General features: G+C 43.2%; 1 protein-coding gene across 1 annotated transcript in view; it reads left to right on the top strand.

The window, feature by feature from the left end:
* ADGRG4 (adhesion G protein-coupled receptor G4) overlaps positions 1 to 16,744 on the top strand; it is a 109,274-nt gene that overhangs the window by 55,625 nt on the left and 36,905 nt on the right. The window contains exons 13-15 of the mRNA XM_033946863.1: positions 5,268 to 5,313; positions 6,992 to 7,095; positions 10,344 to 10,465. Of these exons, the coding sequence (XP_033802754.1) occupies positions 5,268 to 5,313; positions 6,992 to 7,095; positions 10,344 to 10,465 (272 nt within the window). The remainder of the gene's footprint in view (positions 1 to 5,267; positions 5,314 to 6,991; positions 7,096 to 10,343; positions 10,466 to 16,744) is intronic.

Genomic DNA, 16,744 nt, shown 5'->3' with positions numbered 1-16,744 from the left:
CAGCCTCAGTACATCCTTTCGATAATGCGGCCTCCAGAATTGCACACAGTATTCCAGGTGGGGCCTCACCATGGATCTATACAATGGCATAATGACTTCCGCCTTACGGCTGACAAAACCCCTTCGTATGCAACCCATGATTTGTCTTGCCTTGGATGAAGCTTGCTCCACTTGATTGGCAGACTTCATGTCCCCACTGACGATTACCCCCAAGTCTCGTTCTGCTACCGTTTTTGCTAGGATCTCTCCATTAAGGGTATAGGACTTGCATGGATTTTGGCTGCCCAGGTGCATAACTTTGCATTTTTTGGCATTGAAGTTGAGTTGCCAGGTCCTAGACCAGCGCTCCAGTAGGAGTAGGTCATGCATCATGTTGTCGGGCATTGAATCTTCGTCCGTTGTGCATTTGCCCACTACATTACTTAGTTTGGCGTCATCGGCGAATAATGTTATCTTACCTCGAAGCCCTTCTGCCAGGTCCCTTATAAAGATGTTGAATAGGATCAGGCCCAAGACTGAGCCCTGTGGCACTCCACTGATCACCTCTGTCATTTCGGAGGGGGTGCCATTTACCACTACCCTTTGAAGCCTACCTCCAAGCCAGTTCCCAACCCATTTCGTCAATGTGTCACCTAATCCTATAGAACTCATCTTGCTCAGCAACCTGCGGTGTGGTACGCTATCGAATGCTTTGCTAAAGTCCAGGTACACGATGTCCAGGGACTCCCCAATATCCAGCTTCCCCGTCACCCAGTCAAAGAAGCTGATCAGGTTGGATTGGCATGATCTCCCCTTAGTAAATCCAGTGCAGTGCTGGAAAATTTGTATTTATTTATTCGATTTTTTAGCCCGTCCTCCCAAAAGAGCCCAGAACGGGTTACAATGAATATATTGGTGCATTAAAATTATAAGTAAGATAGGTACTTAGAAATTCCCTTACTGTCCCGAAGGCTCACAATCTAACTAAAGTACCAGGAAAAATGACAATTAGAAGAGTAATAAAGAAAGAAAATAGAGATAGAGGAGAAAAATAAGAAAATAAACATACTAATAAGATTACAATGATCTAAAGGAATTTGAAAGGTTAAAAAGAGGGGACATAAGAATAGATGCAGAGGGAGAACCGTTGAAACAATAGAATTCTGGGGAAATTTAAATGAAATTTGAATGATAAAATAAAACAAAATAAGTGGTAAAACAATAAGTGAGATTAAAAAATAAAAAGAAGTGAAAATAAAATCAAAACAGTCAAAACTGAAGTCCAGCTTGAAAGTGCCCCCGAGCCGACCGTTGGTCCGATGGCCGGACTGCAGCCTTCCTCCGTCGGCTCTCCCCTGCTGGAATGGGGGAGGAGCGAAGACAGTGTCAGGAGCCCCGCTGGAACGGGCCCCTGAGCTGACCGTTGGTCCGATGGCCGGACTGTAGCCCTCCTCCGTCAGATCTCCCCTGCTGGAATGGTGTTAGATGGTGTTACAGGGTTTGGTTTTGGTCTTTTACTTTTCCCATCTGTAGCAAATACAGTATCCAATGTAAGTTGTTTTCTTGAAGCCATCTGAAATCACTTTAGTTAAACTGAAGGGATTAAATAGTTATAAAATCTTTAGTGAGAATGTCCAGGGAGAGGAGCTCTGCACTCAAACTGCCATCCTCCTCGCCTCCAAGTTCCGGGTGGAATAGGGACATGGGGAAAATGTTGAAGACATGAGGATAACCGGGACCCTGGGAAGATAGATGCTGAATTTGGGGGGAGGGAGGGTGGAGGGATAGGGACCCAGAGGGCAGATGCTGGACATGCGAGAGGAAGATAAAGACATAGAGGGTACATGCTGGGGAAGAATAGGGATGGGGCACAGATGCTGAATAGGATGGATAAGGGACACAGAAGAAAGATGAATTGTTGACATGGAGAAAGAAGAAATCTTAAATGGAAATGCACATCTCTGATATCTAAAAAACCAAAAAAATGGAGGTGCTGGAGTAAAAATAATAAATAAACTAGTATATCTCTAGTTAAATTTTCTGGGTATATTTGCCTTTACTGAGCTTAACCCTCTTGCCAGGCCACTTCAAAGAGTAGGGGAAAGGCCTCAGAAGCCATGGGGCATAGCGTTGCACCGGAGCTATGAAGGGGAGCAAATCATTCTCAGCAGCTCCCCCTCAAACTTCTATCATTGGTCACCAAGCCCTCTCTCCTTGTATTTTCCTTTTACATATTTTTCAATTTTAAATGCCAGTACCGTAGAATTTAAAATTGAAAAATATGTAAAAGGAAAATACAAGGAGAGAGGACTTGGTGACCAATGATAGAAGTTTGAGGGGGAGCTGCTGCGAAAGATTTGCTCCCCTTCATAGCTCCGGTGCAACGCTGTGCCCCGTGGCTTCTGAGGCCTTTCCCCTACTCTTTGAAGTGGCCTGGCAAGAGGGTTAAGCTCAGTAAAGGCAAATATACCCAGCGAATTTAATTGGAGATATACTAGTTTGTTTATCATCTCTGATATCTTGCATTTTAGTTTCTATTTCTTTAGTTTTTTGTGTGCTGTAAATGCTGAGTCTCACTTCTTGAGGTTTCCAGTTCTGGGTTTTTTTTTTTGCCTTCATATTGTTGAAGATCTGGGTTTTGCACATGTAACCAAGATGCATTGTTCTGCTAGCATGTAGGTTCTGGGTAGAAATCTTGTAGCAGTCTCGTTTGTTCTGTTTATTTCATTAGGTGTTGTATTGGTGTTTTAGGGCCTGGTATAATATTTACAGCACTACTTTTTCACAAGGTTATTGCTTTTTTGAGTTCTGGTAGTTAATGCTGTTAGGGTATTGTAAGGTCTACATCAGTGGTCTCAAACTCGCGGCCCGCCGGGTACTATTTTGAGGTCCTTGGTATGTTTATCATAATCACAAAAGTAAAATAAAACAGTTTCTTGATTATACGTCTCTTTAGCTATAAATTACAATATTATTATTAAGACTTAGCCAAAAAGAAAGATTTATAAACTACACTTCTCCCTCCATATCCAAAGGGGGTTAGGGGCAGAGCCGGCCCGCGAATATTAAAAAATACCCCTAACCCCTACTTCCCCCCGGCTATTTTAAGCCGAGAGACTACGGGAGCTCAAGGCAGCCATTTCGTATGAGCGATCTGCACGGGGAAGGAGCGTGGGAAGATCGCTCCTGCCCCGAAAACCCACTAGACCATCAGGTAAGGCTTAAGGGGGGGGGGCTTTCAGGGCTTAAAATAGCCCCCAAAATTAAAATGTATCTTTGGTTTAAAAATCGCGAATAACCGAATCCGCGGATGCTGAAACCGCGGATTCGGAGGGGGAAGTGTATAAAGAGTTTTACCTCATGCAAAATTGTCATTTCTTTAATAAGACATTAACTATTTTTTCTGAGGCCCTCCAAGTACCTACAAATCCAAAATGTGGCCCTGCAAAGGGTTTGAGTTTGAGACCACTGGTCTACATGATCCAGTTTTTAGGCATTGCTGATTTTTTCTAAACATTAACTGGACTTTCATTGGAGGAGGTGTGTTGGGCACTAGGGGACAGCTGAGCTTGGAGAATGCATTACTTCACCATGGTAATCTGGCATCATACCTTCAATATCACTACATTATATACAATAGAATGCAGAGACACCAAGGGTTTCCCATCCGAAGGCTGGAGATTTACCACTGCTATGCTAGAGTTTGAAGGCCAATGACATAGAGGGGCATTTTCGCTAGGATGTCTAAGTCTGACTTTGGATGTTTCCTGCAAAACGTCCAAATTTCGAGGCGGGGAAACATCCATTTTTTAAACTGCTAGATGTCCAGGCCTTTTTTTTTTAAAGTAAGACCTATTTGGATGTCTTGGCTTCAGGATGTCAAGGGGCCAGCATTGTAATGGACTGGCTGCACAGATATGCCAACAGAACAGTGGGGCACCTTAGAGAGTACTGCTGTGACCTTCAAATAAAGGATGCCAGATATACATGTCACCAGAACCCCCTTATAATGCATGCTGAGCCCTCCAAAACTCCCTCCCCCAAACCTACTATACCCACTTGTCTACTACCCCCATAGTCCTTGTGACTGCAGGTGGCACCTACATGGCAGTATAGTAGGGTTGTGGTGGCCTCACACTTTCCAAAGTTGTTAATGGAAATGATCTACCGTAATATCCAAAAAATGACCAAAAGGCAAAACAATAACAGATATGATAGTATCTGTTATTAATGCTTCCGATTTTAATTCTATCGCAAAGCTAACAGGTGAAAGACCTTAAACGCCCAAGTGTTTTAAAAGCAAAATCACTTTAATGGGGTCGTGAACATCATCATTGGTCACAAAACCCCAGTTTATTTTTTCTTTTTTTATTCGTGTTAATTAAATCAAAATTTATGTGCATTGAAAAAGCATACGTATATGATTGATAACAGGCAGTATCAATGTAATTTTCCTAAACAATTCTCATTACTTTAAATTGAACCTTTTCACATTTAACTGCTAACGTCAGCCATTAAATGATAAAGCTAGCACTTAGCAGTTGTCGATCATATACATATGCTTTTTCAATGCACATAAATTTTGATTTAATTAACACGAATAAAAACTGTATTAATAGTCGTACTGCTCTACCTGTACTAGCAACCATATTGAATGTCCATTTCAAACTGTCCATTGTAACTTCCTGGGTAAGTGACCCAACCTCTTATAACGTAATCCGACCTTGAACTGAATAGCTAAAGGCGGAATAGAAAACCCGATTAACATAAGATAACAAAACACTTCGGTGTGTGAGCTTGAGAAGAAGCGTCAACGAGTGTGACTTGACATGCTTGACAATGCATTTCATGGCTGTGCGAACCCTCTCTTTGTTATATGGAAACCAACTGTACTTTTCATCCATTGTGCCTTGTATTCCAAGCATGTGTGAAAAGCATCTCTGAAGCCCGCATTTGAATGTGTAAATAAATCAAATGGTAATTTTATAATTTACTAATTATTAATGCCATGTTAATTTTATGGATTTATAAATTAATTATATTAAATACCTCTATAATAAATAAATATTAATAAATGAATACTAATGCTAAATATTAGCATATTACTTATTTATCATAGAGGTATTTAATATAATTAATTTATAAATCCATACAAATAACATAGTAGTTGATTGTTAGATTTGAATGCCTATTTTTATAAATCATAGTTCCCAGTACAATTTTTTATTTTATAATTTAACAAATACCTCACAGTCAAGACGATCAACACCTTTTTCTCTTGCTTGTAGGACAACAGGACAATAAAATGTGTGTTTTGGGACTTCAAAATGAATGGTAGGCAATTTACTTCCCTTATTTTTGTTATATTTTAGTCACTTAACATAAGTGAATCATTTATATAGCTTTTCCTAATGGGTTCCTTTTATTAAGGCACGCTAGCCGTTTTAGCGCGTGCTAAATATTAACGCGTCCATTTTAGTCTATGGATGCGTTAGCGTTTAGCGTGCACTAAAACAGCTAGCGCACCTTAATAAAAGGACCCCAATGTTTTTAAGATTATAACATGGGCTAAATTTTTAAGAGAATTTTAAACAATAACATCCTGACTCAAATTCTAGCTGAGATGGCCTTGCTCTCAATATATATTTAAAATAATTTACAGTTCCCCCTCCGTATTCGCGGGGGTTAAGGGCAGAGCCGGCCCGCAAATATGGAAAAACCGCAAATAATATTTGGGCCGGTTCTGCCCTTGTCCCCTGCTTCTACCGGCTATTTTTAGCCCTGTGAGCCCCCCCCTTAAGCCTTACCTTGTGGTCTAGCGGGTTTTCAGGCAGGAGCGATCTTCCCACACTCCTGCCCCGTGCAAGTCGCTCACAGGAAATGGCTGCCTTGAGCTCCCGTAGTCTCTCGAGCCTGTGAGCAATCTGCATGGGGCAGGAGCTTGGGAAGATTGCTCCTGCCCCAAAAACCCACTAGATCACCAGGTAAGGCTTAAGGGGAGGCTTACAAGGCTTAAAATAGCCCAAAAAATGAAAGTAATTTTTTTTGTTTAAAACCGCAAATCCATAAATACAGAATTTGCGAATACGGAGGGGGAAGTTTATATTCTCTGTATCCTACAATTCTATGCGGGTTACAAATTATTCATGTACTCAAGCATCATTCCCTAACTGTCCTGGCAGGCTCCCACTGTACCTGGGGCAATGGGGATTAAGTGACTTGCCCAGGGTCACAAGGAACAGTGCAGGATTTGAACCCACAACCTCAGGGTGCCGAGGCTGTAGCTTTATCCACTGCACCACACACTCATCAAGATTCTGTTTGCTGTAGCTCAGTTCAAACCAGACTTTACAGGGTCAGTACTGCGTGGGGGCTAACTGGGTAAGAGCAGCACTTACCTGGTTAGCTCTTGCTGTCCGGATCCAGCACAATGCTTAATTGGAGAGTGTGGCCGAATCCTTTCCCGAGGTCACAACAGGTATTTCAGGGCAGTGTAGTCCCATGGTGGATGCTTGGTCAGCTCTGAGAAGTGCAATGGGATTAAGACAGTGCATGGCATGGCCCCAGGGTATCCAGTTGAGCATTTTAATTTCTCTAGTTCCTGACGCTCCTTATGAATACAAACAATATTTGATTTTCCATCAGTTAGGGGATGTCGTTACAAAAAGATTCTATAACAGATTACTTTCATATCAGGCAGCCACTTGGGATTGTTTTTCGTCAATTATTTTCCACTTCTACTTCTTATGCGAATTTTAGAAAACTGCTCAAAGCTTATTTATATGATACATTTTTAGGAGATTAAGAAACTCTAGAATAACTGTAGTGGATATTGCAATTGGCCAAAACCATGCATCATAGTTTGTTTTTAAAACATTAAATAATATCAAAGCTGTTGCTCCTCATTTTCTTTTTAATTTTTGGCTACAAACCTATTCTACACTCTCTGGACTCATTTCATTGCCAGAGGCTTTCTCTGTTGGATAAAGGCCGCATTTTTTTTGTTCTGCAGAAAATTTGGGTGGATGGAACTCATCAGGATGCAAAATGGCCTACACAGATGTCAATTACACAACCTGCCAATGTGACCATCTCACTCACTTTGGCGTGCTTATGGTGAGAAGAGACATTCTGACTAATTAATGTAACATCTCATTTATTCATTCACTCAATTTTCTATACCATTCTCCCAGAGGAGCACAGAACGGTTTACATAGATTTATTCAGATATTTAAACATGACAGGCAAAGGGCATAACCTGGCAGCATGCCTCAGTGTCAGCCTGTAGAGGAAGGCCCCATGCAAGTGTTGAACAAGTATCACTGAAAGTATCGGAATGTGGAAGGGAGGAGGGCATGCACCACCACAAAAATGTCTGCATTTAGGGCCTGATTCTATATATAGCGCCCCAAAAATTGGCGTTGACTAGAAGGACACTTAGCATGATTCTACAAGGCGCACAAACCTTTTATAGAACCACGCTTAGCACATAACTTAGGCTGTACCCATTTACACTAAAGCTAGGCCTAAATGCCTATGCCTAAATTGGGCATGGATTGGGCATATTCTATAACAATGCACATAACTTTTAGGAATGCCCTGATTTGTCTCTGGCCACACACCCCTTTTAGAATCCATGCACTGCAACTGGCGTATACTTTCTAAAAGATCATGCATGGTAAGGGGAATGTGGGGGGTGGGAGGGCGGTCCACCCAGGGCACGGTCTTCCTAAGGACACAGCATCCCTCCTTCTCCTTTCCTTGCCGCACACCCCTTGCCTTCTCCTGTACCTTTTGTACTTCCCTGGCGCGAGGTTGCTGCCCACATCGGCATCGGCGCTCTCTCTGATGTCACTTCCGGGAGCCACGCCTAGGAAGTGACATCAGAGGGTGAGCTGACACCAAAGTGGGCATACTGCTCACGCCTGAGCAGTTAAAAAGGTACGGGAAAAGGGAAGGGGGTGTGCGCGTGAGGCATGGGGGCGGGGGAGGGGTACCACCACCCTGCGCGCCAGGAGCCCATACTACGCCACTGAAATCATGCTTTTCAAGTTGTGCATGTAACTTTTAATTAGTCTTAATGGCCCAGATTCTGTAAGCGAAGTCCGCCATGGCAGGTGCCTACAAAACAGGCAACTGCCCCGTGTCAATCACCTTCCAGAATCATGGCTCCCAATGACCTTTGATGGTAGAAATGTAGGCCAGGGTTTTACAGACCTATATTTCCGGTGCCTAGGGTCCCTCCTGAATTGTGGCTAGTGACGCCAAAGCCTAGCGCTGTCCCTAAACACGCCCATTTCTGGGCTTTGACATCACTAGGTGACGCTAGACACCATGAACTGTATAAAGAGAGGCGTAGCCAGTAGAAGGAAGAAGGTGTTGATGCCCTTGTACAGGTCATTGGTGAGGCCCCAGTTGGAATATTGTGTTCAGTTTTGGAGACTGTATCTGGCGAAGGACATAAGAAGACTTGAAGCGGTCCAGAGGAGGGCGACGAAAATGATAGGAGGCTTGTGCCAGAAGATGTATGAGGAGAGACTGGAAGCCCTGAATATGTATACCCTAGAGGAAAGGAGGGACAGGAGAGATATGATTCAGATGTTCAAATACTTGAAGGGTATTAACGTAGAACAAAATCTTTTCCAGAGAAAGGAAAATGGTAAAACAGAGGACATAATTTGAGGTTGAGGGGTGGTAGATTCAAAGGCAATGTTAGGAAATTCTACTTTACGGAGAGGGTGGTGGATGCCTGGAATGCGCTCCCGAGAGAGGTGGTGGAGAGGAAAACGGTGACGGAGTTCAAAGAAGCGTGGGATGAACACAGAGGATCTAGAATCGGAAAATAATATTAAATATTGAACTAAGGCCAGTACTGGGCAGACTTGCACGGTCTGTGTCTGTGTATGGCCGTTTGGTAGGGGATGGGCTGGGGAGGGCTTCAATGGCCGGGATGGTGTAGATGGGCTGGAGTAGGTTTTAACAGAGATTTCGGCAGCAGGAACCCAAGCACAGTACCGGGTAGAGCTTTGGATTCTTTCCCAGAAATAGCTAAGAAAAATTTTTTTTAAATTTAAATTGGATCAGGTTGGGCAGACTGGATGGACCATTCGGGTCTTTATCTGCTGTCATCTACTATGTTACTATGTTACTATGAACCTAGGTGCCTGTCCTGGAGGCCATCTAGCATCGCCTAATATTTTGTTTTGATTAGGCTTCAATTGGTTTTTAATGGCGTGACCAAGTATCACGCCATTCAGAACAAATTAAAATCCTACAGTTAATCACTGGTAGGCATTGATCTAGGTGCCTGCTGGCGACTAATGTTTGGCGGCTTTTTGAGAATCCAGGCCAATTAACATCAATTATGAGGTGTTAATTGCCAATTACCAGCAATGATTAGGTCAGTTAATCAAGTGCACACACGAATGGCTATGTGCGCCGCTGTACACACAAAACCTTAAGTGCCATATACAGAATTTGAAGGTTAGGCTTTAAAATTTGTGCATGCCAGTTCAGCTTGAATGGGAATATTGGTTTCTATCATGTGTAGCAAACAAACAAGGAAAAAGGCACACGAGATGTCATAAAACAACCAAAGGGTGCATTTATTAGCATAAAAGTCCTAATACGTTGACGTGATCAAATCACAAGGTTAAAGTCCCGACTAGGATCCCAGGTTTGGCTATCTTTGGAATATACTGTATCTTATGATTTTAATGATTCTTTGTATATATACCTATTCATAACTGTCTTTTATTTTAGTTTACTCGATTAGTCCCCTGAAGAAGGCATTCCAGATAGCCGAAACTGGGATCCTAGTCGGGACTTTAGCCTTGTGATTTGATCACGTAAACGTACTAGGACTTTTTCTTATATTAATAAATGTACCCCCTGGTTGTTTTATGACATCTTACTTGCCTCTTCTTCGTTTGTTATACATTGAGGCAAGACTTCTTCCCTGTTTTTCTTTGTTTCTACTATGTCTAAAATGGACCGTAGTTGCCCACCCCTGGTGTAGATGGACCGGAGTGAGCTTTGACGGAAACTGCAGTAGTTGGAACCTAAGAACAGTATCGGGCAGAGCTTTAGATTCTTGCCCAGAAATAGCTAAGAAGAAAAAAAAAAACCCAACAAATTTTTAGATTGAATCAGGTTGGGCAGATTAGATGGACCATTCCGGTCTTTATCTGCTGTCATCTACTATGTTACTATGTGTCTGTTGGGGGGCAAGAGTAAGGGAGAAACAATTTTCAACATGTTGGATGTAAACATCATTTATAGTTTATCAAATCTGACATACTGCCTAGCTTTTGGAGTACAATTTCTGTACTAATGGCAAGTAATTCTTTTGTTGGCTCTTCTAGGATTTATCAAGAACAAAAATTGATGCTGTGAACGACTATATATTAACCATAATAACGTATATAGGATGCGGTACCTCTTCCATATTCCTGGGAGTTGCTTTAGTAATATATATAGCTTTTGAGTAAGTTTTTGGATTTCTACATTTCATATTTGTAAAATCATTGTTTTTGTGTTTGTTGTGGTGAAAAAGCATTCAAAGGAAAAACCAGAAGAACGCATTCTCCACAAAGTAAGCGACAGTGAAAATCGTGGCAGCCATGTTGGCAGCAGAGATTGCTCCTGCCCTTACTACCCATTACACCACCAGGGCATATATAGGAAGCCAGGGGGAGGTTCCGGGAAGCAGGTCTTGTTTTGTCCGGGGGGGGAGGGGGGAGGGAGAGCTAGGAGACCCAGCATAAAGCTTCCGTATCAGCTAAAAATGCACCTGCGTTTATGGCTGAAACCACAATGAGGATGAATTCAAATTGAAATTCATTTGGGTTCTAGGTGTCCTCTTTTTTGACTTGACAAATATGGTATTCCTACTTTAAAGCAGGACCCTGGAGTCTCTATACATAGAGCTCTATAACATGAGCAAAATAGTACAGAATTTCTACTTGACATGAAAAGCAGATTCTTCTGGAACTGAGAGGAAAAGGACCATAAAGCTTCCTTTGTCTCATATAGACGGCACATGCACTAAAGAGTGGTGATGTTTGCACCTGGTAGTATATATTAAAAGTTCTAGTAACCAGTGGCATAGTAAGGGGGGGAGGTGCAGTCCGCTCCAGGTGCGGTCTTCCTAAGGGCGTGGCCCCCTTCCTCCTCTCGGCCCCCCCGCTCTTCTCCTTGTTGCGCACCCCTTGCCTTCCCCCCGTACCTTTTTTACTTCCTCGGCGCGAGGTTGTTGCCCGTGTCAGAGTGGGCGCTCTCTCTGACATCACTTCCGGGGCCCGCATCTAGGAAGTGACATCAGAGGGCGAGCCGACGCAGGCATGTGGCTCACGCCGGAGAAGTTTAAAAGGTACAGAGAAAGGGAAGGGGGTGTGGGGGGGCAGGGGAGGGGCGCCACCGCCCCGGGTGCTGCTCATCCTTACTATGCCACTGCCAGCGGCATACTTAGGCCCTCTTTTACTAAGGTGCTCTAACCGATTAGCGTGCGCTAAACGCTAACACGCCCATAGGCTAATTTGTACGCGTTAGCGTTTAGTGAACACTAAATCGATTAGAGCGTGCTAAACACTAACGCATCCATAGACTAACATGCACACGTTAGCATTTAGTGCACACTAAATCGATTAGCGCACCTTAGTAAAAGAGGGGGGTTAGTTTATTTGGATTTTGCTCACATCGTTTCAGTAGGGAATCACAGTCACACGCAATAGGTATTTCTCTGTCCCTAGAGGGTTCGCAGTCTAAGTTCGCGCCTAAGGCCCAGGTTCACGAGGAGCAGCAGTGAGATTTGAACTAGACTTCCCTGGAGTTCGAGCCATTAGGCTGTTCCTCCGTGCGTTGGTTAACTTTCACAGTGAGCTGCAAATCAGTGCGTTATCTTTGCAAATGTTAACCTGAGAAACCCAGCCCTGGCCCAAGAAAGCATGTGCTCGTCTAGTAATATCGGTGGCGTAGCGAGGGTGAGAAGTGCCTGGGACGGAGGCGCCCCTCTCCCACCCTCTTCTCCACCCCCCGCCCCCTCCCTGCCGCGCACGCCTCTTCCCTTCCCCCCGCGGCCTCTTAAACGCTTCCGGCGTGAGCAGCAACACCCCGGCTACTCTTCCTCGGATGTCATTTCCTGGGCGCGGGTCCGGGACGCGATGTCAGAGGAAGAGTTGACTCGAGCAGCAGCTTGGGAGTTGCTGCTCGTGCCGGAAGCGTTAACGAGGTACGGGGGAAGGGAAGGGGACGCACACATGCAATAGTGGAACGGGAAGGAGCAGGGGGGGGACGGAGAAGAGGGCGGATGCCAGCGCCCCCACCAAGACAGCGCCCAGGGCTGACCGTCCCCCTGCCCCTCCTTTACTACGCCACTGAGTAAGATGGGCTGTTAATGACATCAAATTAATGTGTAATAATATAGCATGTTAATACCTGTTTTATAGCAGTCTCAGAATGAGTAGCCAAGGTATAGTAAAAATGGGTTGTGCATTTTATTCATTTTACTGACAAAAGATTATAGCAAATCACAAATCATTTTCTCTAGACTCCAACTAGCAAAGTGGTATTCACAACACAACAGAAGAGGTGCACCGATCCCATACATAATATATAAAATTGCATACCCCTGTTGATGTAAGACACTGGAAGCCGTTGCTTCTAGTCTAGATCCAATTACTCCTTATGGAAGTCATAGCTGTCAGTTATTGTGAATTAGTGAGGCTGGATGAAGCATTACATGCCCTCACCATGCTAATAAGTTCACTTGTAAGTGTTGTATCTGTTTATCCCTGTGCTTTGGAGTTGCGGTAAGTGAGTCACTTATAATGTCATTTTTCATTATACAACATTGTGAGCCATTACAAATCTTTTAACAGGAAAACTGTTTTTAAGAGGTATTTTTGATTATTTTGCTACTATTGCAGCAAACCATTTTGTAGGGCAACCTTATAGGGAAAAAAAGAAGGTATTATATAGATATGTGTACAAGTAGCAATGAAAAGTAATTTATCTAATCTAATCTAGTCTTCAGTTTATATACCGGGTCATCTCTCATTGGAGCTCGACTCGGTTTACAAGTAGTCAGGAGACCAGAATATAAGAACATAAGATTTGCCGCTGCTGGGTCAGACCAGTAGTCTGACCCAGCAGTCCGCTGGTCTGACCAGCAGTCCGCTCATGCAGAGGCCCTTAGGTCAAAGACCAGTGCCCTATTTGAGTCTAGCCTTACATGCGTATGTTCTGTTCCAGTAGGAACTTATCCAACCTTGTCTTGAATCCCTGCAGGGTGCTTTCCCCTATAATAGCCTCTCTGAGTGAAGAAGAACTTCCTTACATTTGTACGGAATCTTTTCCCTTCTAACTTTAGCGATTGCCCTCTCGTTCTATTCACCTTGGAGAGGGTGAACAATCTCTCTTTCTCTACTAAGTCAATTCCCTTCAATATCTTGAATGTTTCGATCATGTCCCCTCACAGTCTTCTCTTTTCAAGGGAGAAGAGGCCCAGTTTCTCTAGCCTCTCGTTGTACGGCAACTCCCCAAGTCCCTTAACCAATTTTGTTGCTCTTCTCTGGACCCTTTCGAATAGTACTATGTCCTTTTTCATGTACAGCGACCAGTGTTGGATGCAGTTTTCTAGGTGGGGGCGTACCATGGCCCGGTATAACGGCAGGATAACCTTTTCAGATCTGTTCATGATCCCCTTCTTAATCATTCCTAACATTCTGTTTGCCCTTTTTGCCACGTTGCGCATTGCGTGGACTGTTTCAGTGTCTTGTCTACATGTACTCCCAAGTCTCTTTCCTGAGGGCTCTCTCCAAGTATAGCACCGGACATCCTGTATTCGTGCATATGATTTTTGTTACCGACATGCATCACCTTGCACTTATCCACGTTGAATCTTATTTGCAATTTCGCAGTTCATTCCACGAGTGTATTTGTAGGTATTCACAATCCTTCTGTGTCCTCACTACTTTGAAAACTTTGTATTGTCCGCAAATTTAATCACTTCACTCATCGTGCCAATTTCTAGGTCGTTTATAAATATGTTGAAGAGCACAGGCCTGAGCACCGAACTCTACAGCACTCCACTCGTGATGCTTTTCCAGTCTAAGTATTGTCCATTCACTCCCACTCTCTGTCTCCTATCCACCAAACAATTTTTAGTCCATGTGAGTATATCACCCTTGATTCCATGGCTCGCAATTTTTCAAAGTAGACGTTCATACAGAACTTTGTCGAACGCCTTCTGAAAATCTAGATAGACGATGTCGACCAGGTCACCCTTGTCTATCTGCCCATTTACTCCTTCAAAGAAGTGTAGTAAGTTTGTCAAGCAAGATCTTCCTTTGCTGAAGCCATGCTGGCTGGTCCTCATCAGCTTGTGTCCGTCAAGGTGATCGATGATGCGGTCCTTTATCAGCAGCTCTACCATCTTTCCCGGTACCGAAGTCAGACTCACTGCTCTGTAGTTTCCCGGATCTCCCTTTGAACCTTTCTTGAAGATCGGCGTAACATTCGCCATTTTCCAGTCTTCTGGAATCTTCCCTGATTTGATCGACAGATTGGCTATTAGTTGGAGCAGTTCAACTATAACCCCTTTCAGTTCCTTGATTACCCTCGGATGGATGCTGTCCGGTCCCGGGGATTTATCGTTTTTAAGCCTATCTATCTGCATACCTCCTCTAGATTGACTGTCATCCCTGTTAGTTTCCCGTCTTCATTTCCTGTGTAAAGCCTGTCAGCTTCTGGTATATTGGATATATCCTCTTTGGTAAATATAGATGCAAAAAACGCGTTCAGTTTGTCTATGATGGCTTTGTCCTCCTTTAGTACTCCCTTTATTCCCTGGTCATCTAACCCCCGCTTCCTTCGCGGGTCGTTTCCCCTTAATGTATCAAAAGAACGGCTTAAAGTTTTTTGCCTCCTTGGCTATTTTTTCTTCATAGTCTCTTTTGGCCCCTCTTACCGCCTTATGGTAAGAAATTGAAAGTAGAAATTAATTTAGTCTATCATAAAAGTACATCTTGCAGTGTTAACAATTAGTAGATTCTGCAGGTAAACTATTTAGGTATTGTAGGAATAGCAGAGTTTTTAAGGTTTTTTGAACAATTGCAATTGGTCTATCGTTCTAATACAACCAGGAAGTCCATTCCAAATCTCTACCAATTTGAAAGCTTAGGACTGACAAAGTTTCCCAGCTGATTTAATTCCCTTGGGAGTCACAGATTAATTATAATCCAAACTGCTAAACGGAGAGAATAACTGTATGCCTTATCTAGGTCAAAAGCTTAAGTCTGTGTGTTCAAAAAAAAACCACATTGGTATTTTGTATTTATCAAACACGGGGCCTGCAGAAGATGCTTGTATGTTTCGTTATATGAACAACACAAGAAGTAATTTTCTAAAGAACATGTTAAAAAAATAGCAGCATCATTAGGGGTTTTGTATGTGTATGCAGTGTTACATGTGTGTATAAATCACAATTTTGCTACTTGTGCATGTTAATGGTTTCACTTACATGGCCAGGCACTAGGGACCTGGATTAGCCACCATAAGAACGGGCTACTGGGCTTGATGGACCGTTGGTATGACTCAGTATGGTTGTTCTTATGTGAGCCAAGTATAGGACAAATCAAGCCATTGTAACATCACTGATGAAGTTGGCTCTGAGGCACTGTGGAATAAGGCATTAAGACATCACAATCTCAGCTCTGGAATGTTGCTCTCATTGGGGTTCCGGAATTTTGCTATTCTTTGAGATGCTGGAATGTTGCTCCTCTTTGGGCTTTTGTCAGGTACTAGGGACCTGGATTGGCCACCGTGAGAACGGGTTACTGGGCTTGAAGGACCTTTGGTCTGACTCAGTAAGGCTATTCTTATGCTCTTCTGTTCTTACAGGTCAATGTTCAGCTGGGGTGGTCAGCATTTTTTTTTTTTTTTTTTTAAATATCGGCTACCACAGCTGAATTAAATCTGAATATGTTATAGTGGCCAGTGCCAATAATCCAGATAGGGTAGTCACTGACAGCACTCTCTGGATAATGACGATATTTAACTGGATAAAATTAAGCAGTCTTTTTGCTGTCTAACTGTATCTGGTTAGTGGACAGAATATTGCTAGTCACTTGGGGGGGGGGGACACCTTTGTTTCATATGTGGACTTCCCTGGCACTGACCCAATAGTGATAGAGAGATTTGCAATCAAAATGGTGACAGAATTCAAGGATGCATGGGATAAACACAGAGGAACACTGTATAGAAAAAGGATGGCAACCAATTAAAGCAAAACTTCATCGACCTCTTAACTGGAGTGAACTTTAACGGCAGCTGCAGAGGTTGGAAGTAAGACCAAGGCTTCTATGGTCTGGGTCCCATAAATGGCAAAAAAACAGGTCAGGGTCAAGACTAGAGCGTTGCATGGGGACAGAAATTTCACCTCTCTCTACCTAAAAAAGGTATTACTTTATGGTTTTATTTCTTTATATTACCCATCCCTACTGGAATTTAATTCATACCCATCTGTACCTGCTAAGATCCATGCCATCTCCACAATTAATCTCCCCCATATCCACAGAAGTTGATGCTATTATTTACTTGCTCACAGCCCTCTGTTTTCACCCAATCCCAACAGCTTCACGTTGTGTTTTGGATGGAATTCACGATTCAACCAATGAGTGTTCCAACCCTCAGTCTGGTATTCCAGCAGGCTCTGGGCATCCCAAACCTTATTCTGGTGCTCCAGTTGCCTCTCTCAGTGAATTCC

This window comes from Geotrypetes seraphini, chromosome 5 (assembly GCF_902459505.1).
Source record: "Geotrypetes seraphini chromosome 5, aGeoSer1.1, whole genome shotgun sequence".
In the NCBI taxonomy this organism is placed as follows: Eukaryota; Metazoa; Chordata; class Amphibia; order Gymnophiona; family Dermophiidae; genus Geotrypetes; species Geotrypetes seraphini.
This window is presented reverse-complemented; position numbering and strand designations above follow the sequence as displayed.